This window comes from Curcuma longa, chromosome 1, assembly GCF_044706935.1.
Source record: "Curcuma longa cultivar G26 ecotype Majalengka, Jawa Barat chromosome 1, ITB_CL_G26_1.1, whole genome shotgun sequence".
Lineage (NCBI taxonomy): Eukaryota > Viridiplantae > Streptophyta > Magnoliopsida > Zingiberales > Zingiberaceae > Curcuma > Curcuma longa.
The window spans coordinates 8212422-8234393 of NC_133861.1; the positions used below are offsets into that span (position 1 = coordinate 8212422).

At 38.6% G+C, this 21972-nt stretch overlaps 2 protein-coding genes and 1 pseudogene across 4 annotated transcripts; 2 read left to right on the forward strand and 1 right to left on the reverse strand.

The window, feature by feature from the left end:
- Window positions 1-1983: 1983 nt before the first annotated feature.
- LOC141842798 (high-affinity nitrate transporter 2.3) lies at window positions 1984-3954 on the forward strand. Of its 3 annotated transcripts, none has more exons than XM_074730808.1 (3): window positions 1987-2041; window positions 2117-3390; window positions 3473-3954. In XM_074730808.1, the coding sequence occupies exons 2-3, from the start codon at window positions 2234-2236 to the stop codon at window positions 3837-3839; spliced, it is 1524 nt and encodes a 507-aa protein (XP_074586909.1). In that variant the 5' UTR covers window positions 1987-2041; window positions 2117-2233; the 3' UTR covers window positions 3840-3954. The 3 variants fall into 3 exon arrangements, with proteins under 3 accessions (XP_074586906.1, XP_074586909.1, XP_074586901.1); XM_074730800.1 differs by having other exon boundaries at window positions 2031-2064; window positions 2204-3390; XM_074730805.1 differs by having other exon boundaries at window positions 1984-3390.
- An 8882-nt stretch (window positions 3955-12836) lies between these two features.
- Window positions 12837-13876, forward strand: LOC141848538 (myb-related protein Hv33-like). Its single transcript, XM_074736582.1, has 3 exons — window positions 12837-12969; window positions 13059-13188; window positions 13261-13876. The coding sequence occupies exons 1-3, from the start codon at window positions 12837-12839 to the stop codon at window positions 13859-13861; spliced, it is 864 nt and encodes a 287-aa protein (XP_074592683.1). The 3' UTR covers window positions 13862-13876.
- Window positions 13877-18730: 4854 nt separating this feature from the next.
- LOC141843588 (uncharacterized) lies at window positions 18731-21654 on the reverse strand (annotated as a pseudogene).
- Between the last annotated feature and the right edge of the window lie 318 nt (window positions 21655-21972).

Below are 21972 nucleotides of genomic sequence, written 5' to 3' on the forward strand. Positions count from 1 at the left end.
ATTCTGATCAACCTTGATCTACTTGACGTTTTACTTAATCAACTAATATATTGATCAAAAATTGAAATCCCAACTCGAGTCAACCTGATTAAACCTTGATCAGTGGTCGATTGCACCAATAATTTCCTCCACCAGATTGAAATTTATAAGAGATTTTATAATATTTATATTTTACACGCATTTCTTTAGACGAGAGAGTGATTTTTTTACAAAAATATTTATTAATAAAAATAGATGATTTTAAAGATGGAGTATTTTGAACCTTAAAAATTTTAGTGCTTTCTTATGTCTCATGTGTCAAAAGTTGCTCTGATTTATTATTAATAAATTAAATATCATTGAGATCAACATTCAAAATTACTAGCTATTTCTTTGCCCTTTCAAATTCAAGATGAATTTCTTTCTATTAGAATTGAAAATTTAAAATTGAAACAATCATAATTCATCAGAAACAATAATAGATAAGTTAATTAGTATAAAAACAATTAAATAAATATCTTATAGAATTGGAAGAATAATATATAGTCAGTTAATCATAACCATTGATAAACAATAATTAAATAATCTCTAAAAAACAAAAAATTACTCCAAACCGTTGGAACATCAAGTTAACCGATGGTTCCAATGGTCAGGTTAACTAGCTATTCCAACAGTAATAAAATTTTAAAAAATAAATAAATGCTTGAATAGCCAGTTCAAATTGCCGGTTCACGGGCCGGGTCTAAAATAACATTTGTAGAGTGATAAAAAGATGTGTTTCATTGAGATGAATGACATATGAAACTTATAGCCAACAATTGAGGGAGAAAAAAAGAAGATAAGATTACAGTATATAATATTTAAGCGTGGGAAGAGACATCTACGGGCTTGGATGCCGGATTACACTAGAAGAAAGTCAATCAAGTCTTTTATGATTGGCGTGGGAGCAGTTTAAGTGAGTTTAGAATGCATTTAAGGCTTAAAATTTTGCCCAACTTTTTCCTTCAAGTTATTGGTGATGTATTGAAACCATCGACGCCATGTTTTTTTCCTCTTAAATTAACTTTTTAAGTACGTCAAGTAGATACTTCAATATATACTTCCTCCTCGTATTAAACATCAAGTCACAATAAACTAATCAACGACAGCAAATAATAAGCCTAGGCAGATAAGATCTTCCTCAATATATTCTGTCATGCATGTACTTGGTCACAGAAACCAAACTAACGAATGGGGTCACCAAGTGGCATAACAACGAATCTCCGCTTCACTTATAGCGAGCCAGTCGCCCAATGCTCGAGTTTGAACGCCAACAGGCTGCCTTTTCAAAATCCACACCAGCCGCGGAAGACTAAGTAATGGACAATCTTTCAGCTCAGACATAAACGAAGACTATTCTATCTTCTGATCACAGCTCTTTCTGTTTGACCTTAAGCGATAGATATGGTTGGATATCTGATAAGGATCGCGGGAATCTTAAAACATGTGAACACGGAGAAAAAATAAACGAATGATCCGGAAGTCAACGGCAAACTCACATCCACTACCGACAGAGTGGACTAGAATATGCCTTGTACAGTGAAGATGCTTTATTAATAAGCTTTCAATAAAATTAAATTGTTTAAAATTAATAATGTACTTAAAATTATACATTATTTGGGGTTCTTGTTGTAGCTATTTTTATACGGAAAATAACACGATAAAGAATTTATCTAAAAGATTTAAGAGTTAATTTGATAAATGCTTATAACTATCATTCTGAGAGACTTAGCCAAAGCCAATAACTTAGAATGATTTTCTTCTCTTTTTAATTTCATTTTTCAGGAGTAACACCATCGCTTGCTGATTTATGAGTTCTAATGCATTTTAATTTTCATTTTGAAGGGATTGCAAAGTCAAAGGGTAACTTAGAAAAAAAATTATGATTGTGACATGAATTGACAGAAAATGAAATAAATGAATCCTCAATCAGTGAAAAAAAGTCATTCACGGCAAGAGGATCTGAAGGATTCCCAACTTGCATCTTCTTCGTTTGCTCTGTTCGATACACTGTTTTTTTAATGTATTTTTGTTACTTAGATTATGGTATAAGATTCCAATACGCTATCGCAACTCTTAAGTTCGTTTCTATTTATAGATCAAACAGTTCTTGTCATAAAGGCTCAATGGAAGCACTGCGGAATCAGCTACTCGAGCCGTGAGATTTGTGCTCCTCGTTTGTTAGATTTTTGATTCTGCATCAAAAACACAGACGATGGAGGAGGAATCGAACAAGTCTGCGATCCAAATTGAAGCACCGGCGCCGCAATTCAAGATTCCGGTTGACTCGGAGCAGAAGGCCACTGAGTTCTGGCTCTTCTCCTTAGCGGCGCCGCACATGCGCGCCTTCCACCTCTCTTGGTTCTCCTTCTTCTGCTGCTTCGTCTCCACTTTCGCGGCGCCTCCCCTCCTCCCGCTCATCCGAGACAACCTCAATCTCACCACTACTGACATCGGCAACGCCGGCATCGCCTCCGTCTCCGGGGCCGTCTTCGCGCGGCTGGCCATGGGCACCGCCTGCGACCTCGTCGGCCCCCGTCTAGCATCCGCGTCCCTGATCCTCCTCACCACGCCGTCCGTCTACTACACTTCCATCATCGACAACGCTACCGGGTACCTCCTCGTCCGCTTCTTCACTGGCTTCTCTCTCGCCGCCTTCGTGTCCACGCAGTTCTGGATGAGTTCGATGTTCTCGGCGCCGAAGGTGGGGCTGGCGAACGGCTTCTCGGGCGGGTGGGGCAACCTCGGCGGCGGCGCCACGCAGCTCATCATGCCGCTGGTGTTCGACCTGATCCGCCACATCGGCAGCACGGAGTTCACGGCGTGGCGCGTGGCGTTCTTCATCCCGGGCGTGATGCAGACGGCGTCAGCCATCGCGGTGGTGATGCTGGGCCAGGACCTGCCCAACGGCGACTACCGGAAGCTGGAGAAGGTCGGGGACAAGCACAAGGATAGCTTCCGGAATGTTCTCTACCACGCGGTGACCAACTACAGGGGTTGGATCCTGGCGCTCACCTACGGCTACTGCTTCGGGGTGGAGCTCACCATCGACAACATCATCGCGGAGTACTTCTTCGACAGGTTCAGCGTAAACCTACGGACGGCGGGAATGATCGCGGCCAGCTTCGGGCTCGCGAACATCATCTCGCGGCCTGGCGGCGGTATGCTGTCGGACTGGATGTCGCGGCGGTATGGTATGCGGGGGCGGCTGTGGAGCCTCTGGGTGGTGCAGAGCCTCGGCGGCATCTTCTGCATCTTGCTAGGGAGGATGGACAACATCGTGGGCTCCATCGCGGTCATGCTTCTCTTCTCCTTCTTCGTGCAGGCGGCCTGCGGCCTCACCTTCGGCGTCGTCCCCTTTGTCTCCCGCCGGTAATAAACAATCCATATAATTTCATCGCCTCTGTTTTCTTCCCAACACTAGTAGTTAAATTAAATCGGCATCGAATTGCAGGTCGTTGGGGTTGATTTCGGGTATGGCAGGAGGCGGAGGAAGTTTGGGGGCAGTCCTCACTCAGCTCATCTTCTTCAAAGGCAGCAAGTACTCGAAGGAAACAGGAATCACTCTGATGGGCGTCATGATCCTCTGCTGCACGCTGCCCATCACGCTCATCTACTTCCCGCAATGGGGCGGCATGTTTTGTGGCCCGAGAAGGAAGGCTACTGCGGAGGATTATTACGCGGCGGAGTGGAGTGAGGAGGAGAGGGAAAGGGGTTACCACTTGGCCAGCGTCAAGTTCGCAGAGAACAGCGTTAGAGAAGGTGGTAGAAGGGAGACTTCGCCCACTGTTCCTGTGGATGTAACACCAGGCAACGCTTGAAAGTCTTTCTTCTCCTTCTTCTTCCTTATCCATTTACATGAAATCTAGTGTGCATATCCTTTTTATGTATTATTGTATCTTGGAAGTCTGGGAACGGATTGCTGGAATTTGGTTGGAGACCTGTGAGTTCTTCCATTTATAACGAAAACAAACAATTATGCTTGATTTTTGGTTTCTACAAATTATTTTTGGTAAACAATATGGATTTTTACAAGTTCTTTTTCTAAAGTTTGTTTAGCTCTGTAAACAGAGGCAAGAAGATAAAGCTTGTAATAGCTTATAATTGCATTAGAGATAAATTAGTAAGCAAACGTATAAAATGCAAATGATCATGATAATTCCTATCGTAAATTTGAACTAGACAAAAAGAGAGAGAATTACTGTCTTTTCAGCTACCAAAGATGAAGAGCAAAAGGTTCTTGTTCATAAACATTTAGTCTGTCTTTCAGCACTACTTTGCAGTTGAGCAAGGGATATACATCTCTGGTCCTGAAACAATTACCTGTCCTTGGTCCTTCGAGAGGATCAGAGGTAACAAGCGGAATGCAAGAAGAGTAGTATCCAAAAACAGAAACTTGTAGACTAATTTTCAGGTTCAGTAATACACCTATTTAAATTCTAATAACATAATTTTAAATCATCAAGATATCTCTGCAACAAGAAGAGTGGGAACCCCCAAATTTTCCCTAATTTCTCCGGTTAAATATGTTAGGTTTCTAAAACAAGAATCGTTCTTGGCACATGAATCCGTATAAATTAATAACAATCCTAAACAGGAACCTATCATTGATGTGTATAGCAATTTAACAAAACAAAACAAAACAAAAGCGGCGATGAAAACTATAAATCGAATCAGAATCGAGAGTCATCGCCATCTCTTATTGTCGCTGGAACCATCTAAAGATTAAAACTGACAGAATGATCTTCTGTAGGAGTTAGTATGACGAGTAATCTCTTTTTGATGGATGAGAAGAGATCTCGTTACTTCAATACTACGAGGACAACAATCCTATATATAACTTTAGATCAGTTTTTATTATTAACCCATCAATAATAACAAAATGCAGATTAAATATCCATTAATTAAGTCCACGATTAAATATCAATTAGATCACTTTATTGATATAATCGTAATATGTAAGCCCACCAAATAGAAAAATAAATACCAATAATTTTTCACTTGGACTATATGTGATTTGCACATAATAGTCAAATTCCTTAGTTGAGTTTAATAGTGTGACCGAATGATAAAAATATCCATTAGAACAATTTAGTCCATTAATTTCATTGGTACTTAACTAAAGTAGTCATTGTTATCATACTCGTAATAAGGTCAAACAATAATCACAACATCAACGTCGTTAATAACATAGATCTGATATGGTGTATTTTCATATGAAATATAATTTGCACATATTAATTTTCAATTGGTCCTTTTTATGATCAAAAGATGTTCATATCATATTTAACAAACCTTTAAAAATTTATTGATTGTTTTATTCTGATACAACTCAAGTATGCTAACTAGTATTTTTAATTTCTTATGTGATTTTTCTATATCTTTAATTTTTTCAAGGATATTGTACATAGAAATTTTATTTATATACATTTTAACCTATTAAGAAATAAATGTGCAACATTACTGAATGTGTAAAATTAAATATGCATATAATTTAAACTTAATCATAAGTAAATCATTAAATGAATGTGCAATGTATGTTGTTTTTGAACTATGTGTAATGGAATTATTTTTGAATGTATTGTGGATGCATGGTTTGTGAATTGTTTGTGGATATTTTTGATCTAATTATTTGTAAATTGTTTGGGGATGTTTTTTGAATTGTTTGTCAATCATGATGGTTTATATATGTTGAATGTGTAATGAATGTATGATAATGTTGTATTGTAATCTGGATGTAAACATAATTTAAATCGCGGATTTAAGGGGTTGCTGTCAAAATTTTACCCTAAATCAGTAATGGATTTTTATTTTCATCGCTATATTAGCAATGAAAATAAAATATCTATCTCTAAATTAGCGACGAAAATTAAATTTTTGTCGCTAATTTAGCGATGACTATTTAGTTTCCGTCACTAACAGCAGTGACAGAAATAAATTTTTTCACTAATTAGCGATAGAAATAAAATTTCATCGCTAAAATCGGTTGGCAACTAAAATTATTACGACTAAATAATTCGATCACTAAATGGTTGCTAATTAAGTCCGATTAGCAACCGAAATTTTGTCCCTAATTATGATTTCTTTTGTAGCGGTATAAATGTCTAATGTTAGGTCTTTTACCTATATATCCATAATTTATATATAAGGAGTCTTTTTTGTCACTACCTTACTAGGTACTATGTTTAGTAAATAAACTGCAATCTTAATTGGTTTACCCTATAAAGAATCCAGTCACGAAGAAAAGTTCATCATGTTTCTCATCGTTGTTCTATTTTGTCGCTCTCATTTTGATAAAGAGCATCGGACATGATATACTGAAGAAATGATTTCATACTTGGTAGGGTATTGTACAAAAGGCCTAGGATGTTATTATGTTGATTCATCATATCTATCGCAATATTCACTACCGCACGAACAGATTTCAACAACAATCATAATTTCCTTTGACGAATGAGAAGAGATCTCGTTGCCTTAATAGTTAATTCTACAGGGACCACAATTCTATATATAATTTTAGACTCCTTTATGCTATCAGCCCAACAGAATGTAGATTAATAAATTTTTATACATAAAATTCATATATGCTATTAATTAAATCCATGATTAAATATCAATTAGATCACTGTAACATGTAAATCCATTAAATACCAACAAAATAGACATACACACGGCCTATGAGAAGCCGGTGGAGGACCGGGAGAAGGAAGGTGGCAGACTTCACTGCTGAGGCGATGTATCCCAGTAGCCTAATTTGCCGATGCTATTCAATCTGTTCTTCTCCCTCCATTCTGCATTCATTCCGCACCTCAAACGATTTAATCAGTTTTCAATCTGACAAACTGAGAGCCCGATCGAGTACTACAATGCGTTGTTTTCTTAAACTCGGGAAATTACTGTAAATTTAGTCTACATCACACCATCCTCTAAATACATAGTTCACATAAGATTGATCATAATCAAGATAAACTAGTGTTCTCATCGGCACATATAGCGAGCTTGAAGAAAACCAGGGGCTTCATCTTGGTTGTTTAGCAACTGCTACATTTTCATGATCACCATGCCGATGCTTCATATATAGTTTTGGGAATACATGAATAGTCACACGCCATGATTGACTGAGAGGCCTTTCTGATGCCTCAAGTTTTCTCCTACATATCTGATTCACTAATTTATAGCTGGCACTTGACGCTTGAGTAGTTTATGTAATTAACATTAGCGAGCCGGCATCAAGTGGAGGACGGTGGCGGTGGCGGCGGTGGTGGTGGTGATGATGAACCATCAGGTGGCGGAAAAATAGGGCCACTTCGAGCCGCCGGCGGAGCCTTTTCTGTGTATGGTTGATGCGTCCGTGGGGAAGGTGGTCGAGCAGGTAGTTTCCATCCTAATCTGCGCTGCTTGATTATGATCCCTTTCACCTTAGTCTCATAATTCTCTGCAAATATATTACAAAGCAAATGATCGATATATGCATATATATGTATATATTGGGAAAAAAATACAAATATATAATACCATGAGCCTGAGAACGAGAGTTGAACATTATGAAGAAGATGAGAAGAAGAAGCAGTAAGGTTCTTGATGTAGCCATGGATTGATGCATCCATGGGCAAGCGGTGATGGAAGGATTAAATAAGCTGCCATGGCCTGTTGATTAATTAGGAGTATGATTCGTGGAAAAATAAGAAAAGAGTATTATTAGTCGAAAAATGGGTAATAAAAAGAAAAAAAAAAAAAACGCGCATTCCTTCAGCAGTTCGATCGAGAGTCAGCAGTCTCTGGTTTGACTGAAAATCACGTGTGAGCAGCAGAGAGTCAGCAGTCTCTGGTTTGACTGACAATCACGTGAGGTGAGTAGGTGGAGATATAAATAAAAACAAAAGAATTTATGTTGTAAAGCAGATAACTAATAAAATAATATTTAAAAGGGATATTTTTTAAATAAAATTAATAATATCCTAAATTTATTTTTAATTCATTTATGTTGGTCGAAGTCCCTTCAGTTCTCTCAGAATTAGATATATCAACTAAATGACTTCCAGAAATCCTTTGACAAAGTTAGGTGGTAAAACCTTCTATTAGTAATGAAACTCCATGGTTTCTTTTGAGATGGTTGAAGTGGTTAGAAAGCATCATCATAAGATGGTTGAAGTGGTTGGCCAAGTTCAGACTTCAAGAAAGCATTATTGTTGATCAGAATTTATACAGATCTTCTTCATAGCAATTCTAGTTGAGAGTTGTGATAATAATTAACTAATGGTTGAAATCCCAGACCGGTATAATCTAATACTATTTCAATATACTGATGAAACTCTCATATTTGTCAAGGCTGATGTAACTGTTACAAAAGAGGGTTGACTTGTATTCAGTAAGAACATTAATTATTACAAATCCTTTTTCTGATTGGTAAAAATGAATCCTGAGAGCTCATTAGGTTTGTCCAGATGCAACTCCAATGAGTGCCAATCAATTATCTAGGATATTATAGGGAACAAAAGACTGAACACTTTAGCAACTTTGTTCCGTCGTATAACTCAACTATGCCCCGGGGGCATCAAAAGACTGATCACGATTTACTTGAGACAATAATGCTGCTGCTCATCTTTATTCATGGAAGCATAATTTTTGTATCTATAGGAGGGAGATCAATCATTATTAAAAGTGTACTTAGCTCCAACTCAATCTATCCTGCCAATGTGTTTCTGATATATAAATGAGTGATTAAAACAGTTTATAAGATGAGGATTCTTTCTTTGGTTAGATACTAGTCAGATAATTCCTAAGGGGCTTTCAAAGTAATCTAGAATCACTGCATCAGACCATTGTATTTGAGAGGATTGGACATTCTTGACTATTAAGAACATAATTGGGCATTATTGACTAGTTGATGGTGGTATTTGGGTGTATCAGAAACAGAATCAGAGAAGTCCAGATTTGGTGTGGCCAAAGATGATTAAGAATAAACTCATTCAGTCAAACATCTATCTACACTAAGGTCTAATCACAAATGGCCTTTTTTATGGAAAGATTTACTCAGTGTTAGGCATGTATTTGCTAAACACTAGAACAGAAGTTCATAATGGGAGAAACAAATCTTTTTTATGAATAGACAGATGGAATGGGGATACTATAAGTTAGATTTCTCAATTTCTTATACTAGATACAACTCGCAAATCAAGGCCCTTATTTTGCAATTAAAGGATAGAGTGAATACTAGAGCAAGACTGAAAACTCAAGGAATTCAATTAAAGGATTATGGATGTGCCTTCTGTAAACAAGGGGGAGGAAACTATGGAACACCTATTTTCCATGTTAACTAAATCAAAACAGGTTGCTATTGTATTACTGTTTGGGTTTGCAAATGGACCACTGTATCATGGTCTTCTTCACTGGGTGTTACCTCCAGGAAACACAAGTTTTCCCCAAACATTCTATCAAGCCTGAATTTGAAGCATTTGGAAACAAAGGAATAATCTTAACTTCAGAAATGCTAAATGTAAGAGTTCATTTATGTGAATTATGGTTAAATAGGTTGCAGTTTACTTAGTTGCAACTTTTGCTTCAATTTTCAGTATCAAGGGGAAGGCTACGGACAACCTCAAGAACAAATATATATTATTTTGAATCACGTCCTTGTTAATTTCATCAAAATTGCTTAATTAGAAAAATAAAATTGCACTATATAAACATGATTGAAAGAATATCATACTGTCAATGATTCAGGTTCATCATTTTCCCAATACTGCTGCCTACCTCAAGATATTTTATTGTTTTTAATTATATCGGGGGAAAAAACTACAGGAATCCAAGACGCGAGTGCAAATTGTTGAGGAGCATCTTATTGGTGATTCCATCAAGTAAAACATACAATTACCGGAGTTAGCTCCACAACCAATTCTTACAAAAGCTACTGAATACTTCATTTATGCTCCGTATTCCTAATCAAAGTCGTCCATATCGAAGATCGCAATATCTAACTATAACTAGGTGGTGGAGGTGGAGGACATGCAGCACCAGGCGGAGGTTGCTCCCGTGGTGGCGTGAAACGAACTGGAGGAGTAGGCGGTTGGCCTAAGCCGTGCATTAAACCACCTCTTGGCGGCGAAGGTACGAACGGATGTCTTTGGCCCAAGTTTCGCAGCATTTTGCTGCTCGTCATCTCCTTGCTCTCGCCATTTTTTGCTTGATGAAAAGCTGAAGAGATCAGTAATAGATAGAAATGTTCAATTATTCAATTTTTTAAGGAAAAAGAAGACGATATAGATACCGAGAGACTGGGAGCAGGAGAAGATCACTATGAATAGTACAAGGAGCGCCGTGCTCTTTGCTGAAGCCATGAGATCCCTGATAAGTTGGGATTAATTAAATAGCGGAGTCAGTGATCTTTATTGCCAGAAGGTCTACAGGTCAACCCTTCGATTCCCCAGTCAATTTAGTTGACTAATCGATACTTCCTGAGCTGTCATTGATAGAACTTGTCTTGTATATGAACAGTGAACTAATGTTAGGCTTTACTTTGAGTCAAGAATGACAGCTGAGACAACCTTTTGGTCCCTACAAAGATGCAAACGACATGCCTCCGCTGGTGCGGGTCCTTTCTCCAGCAAAGGAGACTCACGAGTGAACAACAAACAGATCGAGGTGGCGGCAAAAAATAGAGAGGAAGCTGCAAGCTTGGGAGAGCAATCAAACTTCCAATGGCCGGCCGAATCAGTTTATAGTGCATTCAATTCTAGAGGCTATTCCTCTATCCGAAATGCAGATGCAGAAACTCCCCGAATTCCTATTGTGATACAGTCAAGTGGAGTGTGATCACCACACTAAAGGAGGGAATAGGACTGAGCTTGAGGAACAGAACAAAGCGTTCGTTGGTAAATTTTGGACATTCTTTTTTGCTAGATGATGATAAACTGTGGGTGCAGACTCTCAAATAAGAACTGGAGGGACCATGTCGGGATTCATTTTGAGTCAAATTATGGAGGAGCCTATCTCAGACATGGGAAGATCTGATAAACAATTTACACTCGAAGCTAGCAGATCAATGTTCAATTGAACAAACATATAGAAAACTAACTATAGGGGAGAAGGAGCGAGAAAACGATGGGCCGGGTTGAGGCAAGAAAGCCGTGGAAGGAATTTGCGTCTAAATTGGATAAGGCTACGCTTGTGGAAATTAAGCATTGAACAATAGCCTATTGACACAGATGTAAAGAAGAAGAAGAAATCTAGAAACACATGAGAGCTACCCAATATGTTACGGAGATCAGGAGACTGCATGAGAACTTGTGAAGCCATTCACTCGAGGAGTTGTCAAGACCGCGCAAACCTCACTTTGTAGTGCTCAAAATGGTTGTGAAATCTAACATGGTGCCAACCAACTCAAGGTCGAGAGCGTTAGGCATAAGCACGAGGCTGAGTGGGAAGGCTTGGCATTCGAAGTCGACGCATTTGTGGCGCAGAGAGCTAAGGCAGCAGTGCAATGGGAACAGAAGGTGTACTCAAGGATGAGGAGCGTAGAGTATGAACATGTTTCATGAATACAATGAATCCTAGCTACGTTCGTGCTTGACGCAGAGCTCCAACGCATATGTGAGACAATGCGAATGGTGTAGCAACGGTGCAAGGCGACTTCAAGTCAGAACATCTAACAGGGAGGCAATGGACTCAATTAATCAGAGAAAATCATGGCCCAAAGCATGTGAACAGAGGAAGGTGGAAATCAACAAATGGCTCAAAATGAATTGAAAGATTGAAATTTAATACGTCCCCATAAGAAGGAAGAACTAATGCGGAATTGCGTGTTTAGCAATGATTCTGGAACAGTGGTAATGTGATGACTATTAATGAATAAATGGTCCGAAAGGACCACCTTTCAACCCAAAATATATACCTATAATATATATATATATATTTAAAGGAATCATCTAGACTATAAGTGTTTCACACTCTACAAATTTGGTGATCATCTAACAGCAACATGTGAAGCTTCTAGCCATATCTTTTTTCTAAAGTTTTAACAAGTCACATGCCGAATTATAAATCAAACAATTCTATTGCCATGCCTTCGTTTTCCTTGTGATTTTCATCCAATTAATGTGTATGATCCTAGCTGGCACAACAGTGCAAAGGTGAGGGGCTACTCTTTTTCCAGTCCATTGCTTAAACACTGCTCTCATCTGCGCAAGCCAATTGATAGCGACTACAATGGACCATCCGTTAGTGTAAACCGAAGCTGAACCTCTCATACATATTGTTAGTGAGAGACTGTCAATTGTGATAGTCAAATTAAGACACTGGCACCACAAAGTAAACTTTTTTTCTTCTTCAGTTAAAAGAGTTTACATAGAGAGGAGAAGTCAACTTAGTTGCTAGTTAGAAATCTAGGTCTTAATTGGAAGAAACAACTTGAGTGTCAGGTAAACTCCGGCATGAAACTTCAACGCCAACAAGGTTACAATTTTGAGAGCAATGTCTCTGTAATATTATTTTTCCAGAAAATCCAAAGAAAGGCAAATGTTTTCTTGTCGAAGCCTTTCTTTATCTCTAGTTAAAATGCCATTCCCGACTACCCAGACAAGCTTTAATATATCTTAACCATTCTTGACTCAATCTATTGCAGGGGGAGGACACCAGCGACTTGTTTAAGAGCCACTTGGTTGCTTCACCTTTCACTTATCCGTTCTCGAAACTGTATCAGTTCTCTGCTCTCCTCACCCGACATGGACTTGAGCCTTAATCATGTTGCAGACTTAATATATAAGATCCAACCCCTAATCCTTTTGATTCCAACAACTCATCAAAACACAGAATTGGAAAGAATGGGACGGCATTCTTGCTGTCCGACGCAGAAATTGAGGAAAGGCATGTGGTCTCCGGAGGAGGATGAGAAGCTTTACAGCCACATCATTAGATATGGAGTTGGATGCTGGAGCGCTCTGCCAAAATTTGCAGGCATTCTTCAGGATCTTCCTCTCTTTCTTTCTTTCTTTTCTCCTCTTCGTCGATTTGAACATTTAACCCGAATTTACCTATTCTCACAGGACTGCAACGCTGTGGCAAGAGTTGCAGGCTCAGATGGATCAATTACCTGCGCCCAGACCTTAAAAGAGGCAACTTCTCTCTGCTGGAAGAGGATTTGATAATAAGCCTGCATGAAACTATGGGCAACAGGTCAACAAGTTTTTCGAGGCAACCAAATTATGATTGCAGTGTCAAGTTCACTCATTTCAAATGTGAATGCAGGTGGTCGCGAATTGCCTCGCAATTGCCAGGAAGGACGGATAACGAGATCAAGAACTACTGGAACTCATGCCTCAAGAAGAAGCTCCGACAGAGGGGAATTGACCCAAGCACCCACAAGCCACTGAGCAAGGTAGAAGAAGAACAAGATGAGGCTAAAATTGCTGCCTTTGAGCAATTGCCATTGATGTACGACGAATCCAAAACATGTTTGGATACAGTAGACAATGGCAATGCCATTATCTACAGCCAATTCGTTCAGAGCTTTGAGGCATTAGGACAGAATGAGGGCTTAAACAACCCAGGGTTATGTGGTCATAACAGTAGTGTGTTGGATGTTTCAGATAACTTTGGATACGGAGACAGCTCAAGCAACAGTAGCACTAACTGGAACTGCAACATCAATTTACCAGAGATGAAGGTTTTGCTTGGAGAAGACGAAGCCCTGAATAAATGGACATCTGAGAGAAACCTGGAAATACCTACCGATTTGCAATTTAATGAGGTGGAAGGTCATGAGCAGAAGTTGAATCCCTGGCAGGAAGTCTTCTTTCACGTCCCTCGAGGATCGTTCGCCAATGAAGTTAATCTTGACTTCTGCTAGAGTTTACGGAACTCTCTCTCTCTCTGTGCTCATTCACACACTAAAAGCTTCCTAAAGTACTCTGAATGGTTAATTAGGATGTCCTTTTGATCTGTTTCAGATTACATTTTCTTCTGCAATGTTTTCCCCCCAAAAATCATCATAAATTTGGCACGTACTGTTCGAATTCATCCACAAATGCAGATCCGGTTTGATATTGTTCATCCTACATTACCTCACGCCGTTGATTTCTGCTTTTAATGATTTCTGCTATTTAACGAGACATTCTCATTGATGACGATTATATGCAAATAACGCCACATGCAGAAAAATTCAGCATGATGCAAGGTGCACAATTTTGTGTCCTCTATCGGTATTGATCATTCTTGAGAGAATATATGAATATGCTGCTAACGTAAAGATGGTTTGTTCCAATTGTCATAAGCTACTATTGGATGATTCTTCAAATTTGTTCATTTTTAACTGACCTATATCTGAAGACGACACACTTATGATGGTTTTGCATGTGATACTAGGGATCACATCCCCTTACAGTCCAACAGATCTGGCCCACAAATTCAACTTAATTACTCATAGGATGTATGGGCACAGGACCCACATACTGTAGGATAGATACATGCACTACAAGAGGGATAAATGGTACTTGTCATTTTCGTTTGTTTATTCGTTACTAATACAAAAATTTAATAGCGGATTAGATAAAGAAATAGGGACACACAAATTTACTTAATTTTTAACCCCTCAAGGTTAGTACGTCTAAAGCATATGTACGGAAAGACGCCCATCTACTAATGATCTCCTCTCCGGACCTTTATCTGGAAGCGAAGAAATCCATTTTACCGTCTAAAATATAATGAAAGAAAATACAAACAAGTAAAATTTAAAATAATTAAATAAACACTAATTGGGTCGATTTGGAAGTCCTGAGTGCAGCGCACTCCTATAACTTCTTCGGTTGCATGAGCAGGATGTTGTTTGCGTTCAGCAGCATTGCAAGATGAAGTGTAATGGAAATTAGGGTTAGCCAAGTGCTCCATGGGGAGACCTTTATATAGACTCTTTCGGGCGTCTGTATTCTTATCCGACTGCCTGGATCCGATCCGATTTGATTCGATCTATTCGATCTTTATCAGGACCGATTCTTCTTGATTCAAGTGCCTGGACCGTCCGGACGATCGGATCCAGTCAACTCGAGTTTGACCTGAATTGATCTCAGGCTTGGCTCGATTGCTTTTATTTGTTCCTCTTATGCTTCCTCCATCTTGTCTCCAGCTCTTGGATCCCTGCAAGATCAACATACATACAAACAAACAACTTAAGTCTATCTGTAGTCCGTCTGACCTACTAAACTTATATAAGTCTTACCTTGTGGGTCTAACCTACTGACTTATCCGTATCTAACTTTCAGTTAAAACTAGTCACTTTCATAGGTAGACTTCCCGTCTATCAAATATCCTATTTCAACTTTTTCATTTAACTTTCAGTTAGGACTAATCACTTCCATAGATAGACTTCTCATTCTTCAAACATTTACTTGCCTAACCTCTAATCAAGATTTTCTTCTTCAATTCTTTAGATCAGGATTTCCTTATCCAATCCTTTAGATCAAGATTTCCTCATATAATCCTTCTCCTTCAGATCTTTCACTGCCACCTGATCCTCAGGCTTATCTCAACCGTAATAACTCCTCTATCGCTCATCCTATCGACAAACCTCAAACCCTAAGGACCAACGGTTGCTCATCATCGCTAGGAATTGAAGTAGTTCGAGGACAAGCGCACTTTCGCCGACTATAACATCCAGAAGGTGTAACAACCCTCCTTCTTACTAATAAGAGGTGAGGTTACGTACTTAAATTTTTCTTATTACTCTTACTTATTAAAAGAAATAACCCAAATAAACTTTTCTTTTTCTATATAGCATGCGGAAGCAAAAGAAATAAATATAAATTCTTGGACATAAAATAAACATTTATATAATTCTTGATCTTATTCCGCGGTTCCGCCGACACCACACATCAAACACTTCTCCAGCTGCCTCCTCTTTCCTATAACTTTTCCTTTCATTTATCTGCAATATGAGGAATGCAAACTATAAGCAACGGCTTAATAAGTACATCATCTAACTCACAAAAACCATAGAAAACTTCGTAATAACTGATTTGTGCAACATGAATGTTCATATCTAAACATGTGAGGGGATTTTCAAAACATACTATTTCATAATAATTAAACATATTAAACATGCATCATTTGGGCCCTGACAAAGTACCAATGCGCGCATCCCTAACCGGTCCGGGGTAGCTAGCCACCGAAGCCGATTAGAGCGTACTAGGCACCTCGCGGCCTAGGGGCAACTTATGGAGCCCATCCCTTGGACACCTCACGGTCCGGTACTTGTCAACATCAAAATAAAGTATTTTCTTTCATATTACAATATCTTACTTCTTATATCATGCAATTCTACTATTTACATATGCTTTAACAAAATCATGCATATGCTTTAACAAAATCATGTTTATGGAAAAATACGGAAAACAACGGAACTACTCATACTGCAGGTGAGAGATGTACTTACCTTCTGCGCTAATTTCCTTACAATTCTTCCGTTAAAGAAAAAAAATCTCCTCGGCGATCTTCCTATGTCTACGCGTTCTTCTCGCGGAGAGGAGCGTCCTTGTAGAAGAAGTTCTCCGAAAGTCTTCCTTATGATCCTAGGGGACGGACTCCTCGTTCTTCGGGTTTGGGGCGCCGAGAGGGAGGAGAAAGGAGGGCGACGACATTCTGGGCGAGAGGTGAGGGAAGGATTTTCGAAGATAATGAAAACCCTCTCTTAAGCCTCCTATTTATATTAAGTGATTCCTAGACCTAATTCGTCGATAAATAAAATTCGGTTTCTTTTTTTTCGTAACAGACTTGCTGGGTGCTTGGTTATTGGAACTATCTTAAGAGTCCTAAATTTTAAAAGGTCGCAGGATCGAATTCAGCCTCGGACATTTTTCGATTTTTAAACCTAACTCGACTATAATTAAATTTCGGTTCCTTCTTTTTCGGAACAGACTTGCTGACTCTTTTGGTTATTGAAATTATTTTAAAGGTTGCGGGTTCAAATCTCATCTAGGACATTTACGCTCCTATTTATTTTTGCTACTTTCGCTAATCTAAAAATTCCAGAAAAAGATTTCCAGAAAAATATTCTAAAATTCCTGAAAAATCATAGAATATTTCTAAAATTATTTTTTAGAATTTTTAAGCGCTACAATTTATAATTAACCCTTATCTCTTTACGAAATATTCTAAATCTAACCAATAATCTTAAGTGAGGAAAATACGGGTGTTATAGAAGGAGTCCACCCTTCACCTGGCGCTCCGCCTCCATGGTGACGCTAGATAAAGGGGAGTTCATTAATATTTTGGCATCTGTTGCGTCCTTCTTGCTGCCCCTGGATCAATCTCTTCGCCTTCTCCTTAATTCTATGTCCGGTGAGATTAAGCTCTCTGGTTTTTACTTTTTGATCTCTGTTCTCGTGCAGATGCAGTGCTCATTCCACCATTGCATCAATGAAAGTGAATACTCTTCTTCTCCAACCCTAACATGTTTTAGAAAGGGTGAATGTCATGAATGAAGGAAGGGGGCCATAGTGAGACTTGCTTCCTTCACCAGCACTCATCAGAGCTTTGCTTCATTTCGTGCCTTCCTACGGCCATTAGTTGGTTCTAATTCTGAGTGAAATTCTCAGGAGTCATCTCTCGCAACATCAACCATAGAACCTTTATCTTGGTATACAGCCTAGTTATATGAAGTTCCAGTGATGCACATCACTAAAGGATGTCATTGTAATCGTCGTATCCTTTTGCATGCCCATAGGTCGGACCAACAGCAGATCGAAAGGTCGAAAGTCGACATATCGACTCAACAGGTCGGACCAGTTTGACAAGTTAGATATTGATGATATCTACATTGACCGAATTTTGAACCTAACACGTGACCCTGCATATCCGCGTTGATAACCTACCACATAGCCCCGTCATCTCCACCACATCCACTACGATGAATTTTCATCTTCTTTTATAGTACAACACAAATGCACGTAAAGGCACGAATAATTTAAAATGATTCTATGTGAGCTTGTGTCTGTAAAAAAAAAAAATTCAAAGTTCATATAATTTGAAAGCAAACATATAATAAAAATTAAATAGATTAATGTTCTCATATTATACAAAGTTATCTCATTCCTCTTTAGACTCATCTGTCAATACCAATGGTGAAAGCTTGAATGTGTACCAGATAAATTTAGAGTCTCAATCATTACCATTAACACATGAAATCATATTAAAAATTACAAAAGAAAGCTAAAATAAAATCTCTTTAACGTTTGGATCATAGCCAAGCAAATATGAACCCATATCTTGCCAAACCAATACATCCAACCCATCCTGTACCATCCAGCTCTTTTAGCAATAACATCTAGCTTTATTTTGATTGTAGTCGATGCTAGATAAAAAAAAATGATAGCAATAATTTTGGGAATCAGTGAATCTCCAAGAACCTCTCCAATTATCCAATCTTGCTTATTGACATTCGCTACCATTCAAAGCGGATCTACTCTTCCCATGAGTCCGTAACTTCAACGGAATCACTCATGAAACTGGTGAGATGCTATGATTTATGTCCTCAGGTGAATCTCGAGTTTAAAATGCCTAGTAATACCAGATATCAACAGAACTCTCCATGTTCACTAGGACTCTTTTCACATCAACATGTGCAATTCTGATTGCAGCTACAACTGAATGCGACACAGAGACAACACTAACCGACCTACTGAAGGTATCAGCAAAGATAACATTACTGATGCAACTGAAACTCATCAGAAAAGATAACATTATTGCAGTTGCTGAACATGCCAGTAAAGATAACGTTATGGGTGAAGCTAGATAATGCAAAACTTATCTTCATAACATCACAGTCTATTAGAGTAAAGGGTACAGCAAAAAGTTGAACAAACAACTTTTCTAAGAACCAAGATGAGGCATTTAACAATGCTTACTAATCAGCTTATAGTGCAGCAGCAAAATTATTACTCCCGGACATCTAAAGTTAAACTCGATATGACGATGATGATTTTTTGAGAAGCTTTATTAGGGTAATCTTCATTGAAGAAAAACTGTGTCTGCACCTGCACTACCACCACATGCGACATATAAGACAAAGGGAACTTAACTAAGCCATATATACATAAATAAAGAAAAACTGGTTTTAGAAAACATCATTAGAATATTGAGAAGGATTTTAAACTAATAAATAGTTGTTCTAGGTGAAGAACCACAGCAAAGACTGTACAAGAAACAAATTAGTCCTCACAAGAAACTACTTAGTGAGCTTTGCTCTTATCTCATAACCAGCATTTAGAAAATGTATCGAGATATTTCAAAATGTAAATGTGTTTTCTTCAAACTATTAATCTTCTGTTCAATTTGTCCTTTCTGATAGACTCAGTTAGGTCAACCATGATAAAATGTTATAATGCAAACAAGTTGGACATGGAGAGCAAAAGAATATATTACAATAGATCGCTTTCTTCAAGCTCCATCTTTGAACATGGTGTCGACTTCATATGAAATTGATTGTTAACCTAATGAAATTTGACATGAGGCACAGACAAAGGAATCTTGAGTCTGGTAAAACAAATTGGCATTTTAAAGCATTTTGCAAATTCAGGTGAATGAAAGAGGCAATGCGAAATTTTTCCTAGAATAATCAAAACTCAGTGGCTCAAAATATTGACTCATAAAAAACCAGAAAACAAATCTGAATGTTGATGAAAAGAAGGGAATAGAGGTGCAGGCATTACAGCTGAAGAACTAAAGCTCTCTATATTCTTTTCAGGAGTTTCTCAAAAGGACAAAAAAAATTGTCAACATTTGAAACCACTAATATTAATTGATATCCTTGCCAAATATTAATAAAAAATCTATCAGTGCAATAGGAACTCTCAAAAGGTACATGAAATGTTTTTTAAAATTGAAATGATAGTTTGTACCATTTATCACTGATTCTTTGTAGTTATGGAACCAACCAACGTTCCTGATTGTATTGAGCAACAGAGTGAAGTCTGCCTTAAGTTTTAGTGCAGCCCTTCAGATTTTACTGATACCATTCATACTGCTGTCTATTGGCTTCTAGCAAATGCCCAGCAATATTGTTTTCTACCATGCTTAATTAAGACATGCAATCCTGAACTGCTAATTAAAATGTTTCATAGATTCTAGAAGGTATACATTGTTTGGCATCAAAACCTTTAATCATTTTGAATTACTATCCAATTACTGTACATTGGCTTTTCTAATACTCTGCATATCAGTGTGGAAGCCTGACAAGCACAGACTGCATGTTTACTATGTACTCTAACGCAATCAGCGCTTAATAAATTGGAAAGCATCTAAATTAACTATATAGAGATGAATATCCATTAGTTAACAAATCAATTAGGTTTAAAAGCCTTCTTGTAGGCTGTAAAATAGTTAACTCAAGCAAAAGACAGAAATTAACAAGCACTTACTTCTGAGGTTGCTAAAATACCTAGAATTATCTATCGCGACCGATGATAAAATCGAGCAGCCCACAACAATTCCACCACTTTGTATGGTGCGCCACCAGCGGAGCATGGGGTAAGACCTGCATAACACCATATATTACCTAATGAGTACATTAATTCAAGTCAAGAGGACTGCCACAAGAGTTCAATTTTAGCACCTCAGTTGCCGGTAATGCATTGTCTCCTCCAGCAACTTGACAAGCTTCACGAGTCTCACCATCTTGTTTGGCGACTCCATTAACATCACGGGCGTGTGCACCTTTTAATCCCTGATCACCTGAAGTCTTCTCAAAAACATTGGCAGCAACCTCGGTGATTTGGCTGTTCTCCTCGGGCAAAGTAGTAATGTTTTGGACGGAAATAATTGATTCTTCAAAGGGTTGCTTAACTTCATTCTTGGATTCGTTAAATTCATCTGATTTAGCCTACCGGTGCATCTGAAGACAATAAAGCTACTTCTTTTACTGCAATAACAACCTCGGTCATTTGGCTTCTCTCGTCTGGTAAAGAAATAATCTTTTCGACACAAACAGATGATTGCTCAACAGAATTCCTATCATCCTTCTCAGGATTGGGCAAATAATTCTGATTTAGCATCCGATGTATCTGTAGGCAATAAAGATACTTCCTTTGTGGCCAAAGCAACCTCCTGCTCATCTTGCTGCACCAAGCCCGCTTCTTTTAGGTTATTCGTCAAAATCTCCGCCACATTATCGACAGCATCAGATCCAAACCACTCGTTTGAGGATCGTGAGGGCCGGCTCTCGGCATTAGGAGAAGATGGGGCAGAGGAATATGGTGGGGACTGGCAGTCGCTCTCTCTGCTCTCGTGCGGAATCAGATCCTCGTGTTGCCCGGCATCTGAAGAAATCGTGACCGGAAGCCACGAAATGAAGAAAACAACGGAAAAGAAAAACAAAGGGGAAGAAAAAAAAATACCTATAGGAGGATCGGAAGGGAGGACGGTGACCACGCTCTGCATCTCCTTCTTGCGCCTGGCGGCTCTTCGCTTCCTCGGACCCGACGGCATGGTGATGGGATCGAGCAATCGATATAAAACAGATTGAATCTAGAAGGAGGAAGAAGAAGAAGGTTTTGGAGAGAGGGATGGGCGGGAGGGAAATGAAATCGAGGTTGAGTCGATTGAAAGGATGAGGAGCGGCCCAACTTCGAGATTCCTGTCCCGCTGCCACCGTTTTTGTTCCTAATCTGCAACCACACGAAATAAGAAGACGACGACAAAAGTTGATAGGGAACTTTGATTTCACTCCTTTTGCAAAAGTTGAAATAACTCCTTTATTTCACTAAAATGTCTGATCGTAGCCCTTTTGCAACATTTTACTCTGTACATCATATTTTGAGCTAAAATGATGTTTTGCAACAAATTTCAGGTACCAAAATGAGATTGTAAAAATGGGGGTTTAACCTGCATAAATGACATTTGAGTGGAACTAAAATTGTATAAAATTATAAGGCAGAAGTTCATGGAGCATCCTTTTTATTCCTGAACATCTCT

Bases quoted from the DNA above. Each gene is read 5' to 3' on its own strand.
- LOC141848538 (XM_074736582.1), top strand. From the start codon at position 12,837: ATGGGACGGCATTCTTGCTGTCCGACGCAGAAATTGAGGAAAGGCATG. The intron at 12,970-13,058 runs GCATTCTTCAGG...CTATTCTCACAG, and splicing joins CGCTCTGCCAAAATTTGCAG to GACTGCAACGCTGTGGCAAG. The intron at 13,189-13,260 runs GTCAACAAGTTT...ATGTGAATGCAG, and splicing joins CATGAAACTATGGGCAACAG to GTGGTCGCGAATTGCCTCGC.
- LOC141842798 (XM_074730800.1), top strand. The intron at 3,391-3,472 runs GTAATAAACAAT...ATCGAATTGCAG, and splicing joins GTCCCCTTTGTCTCCCGCCG to GTCGTTGGGGTTGATTTCGG.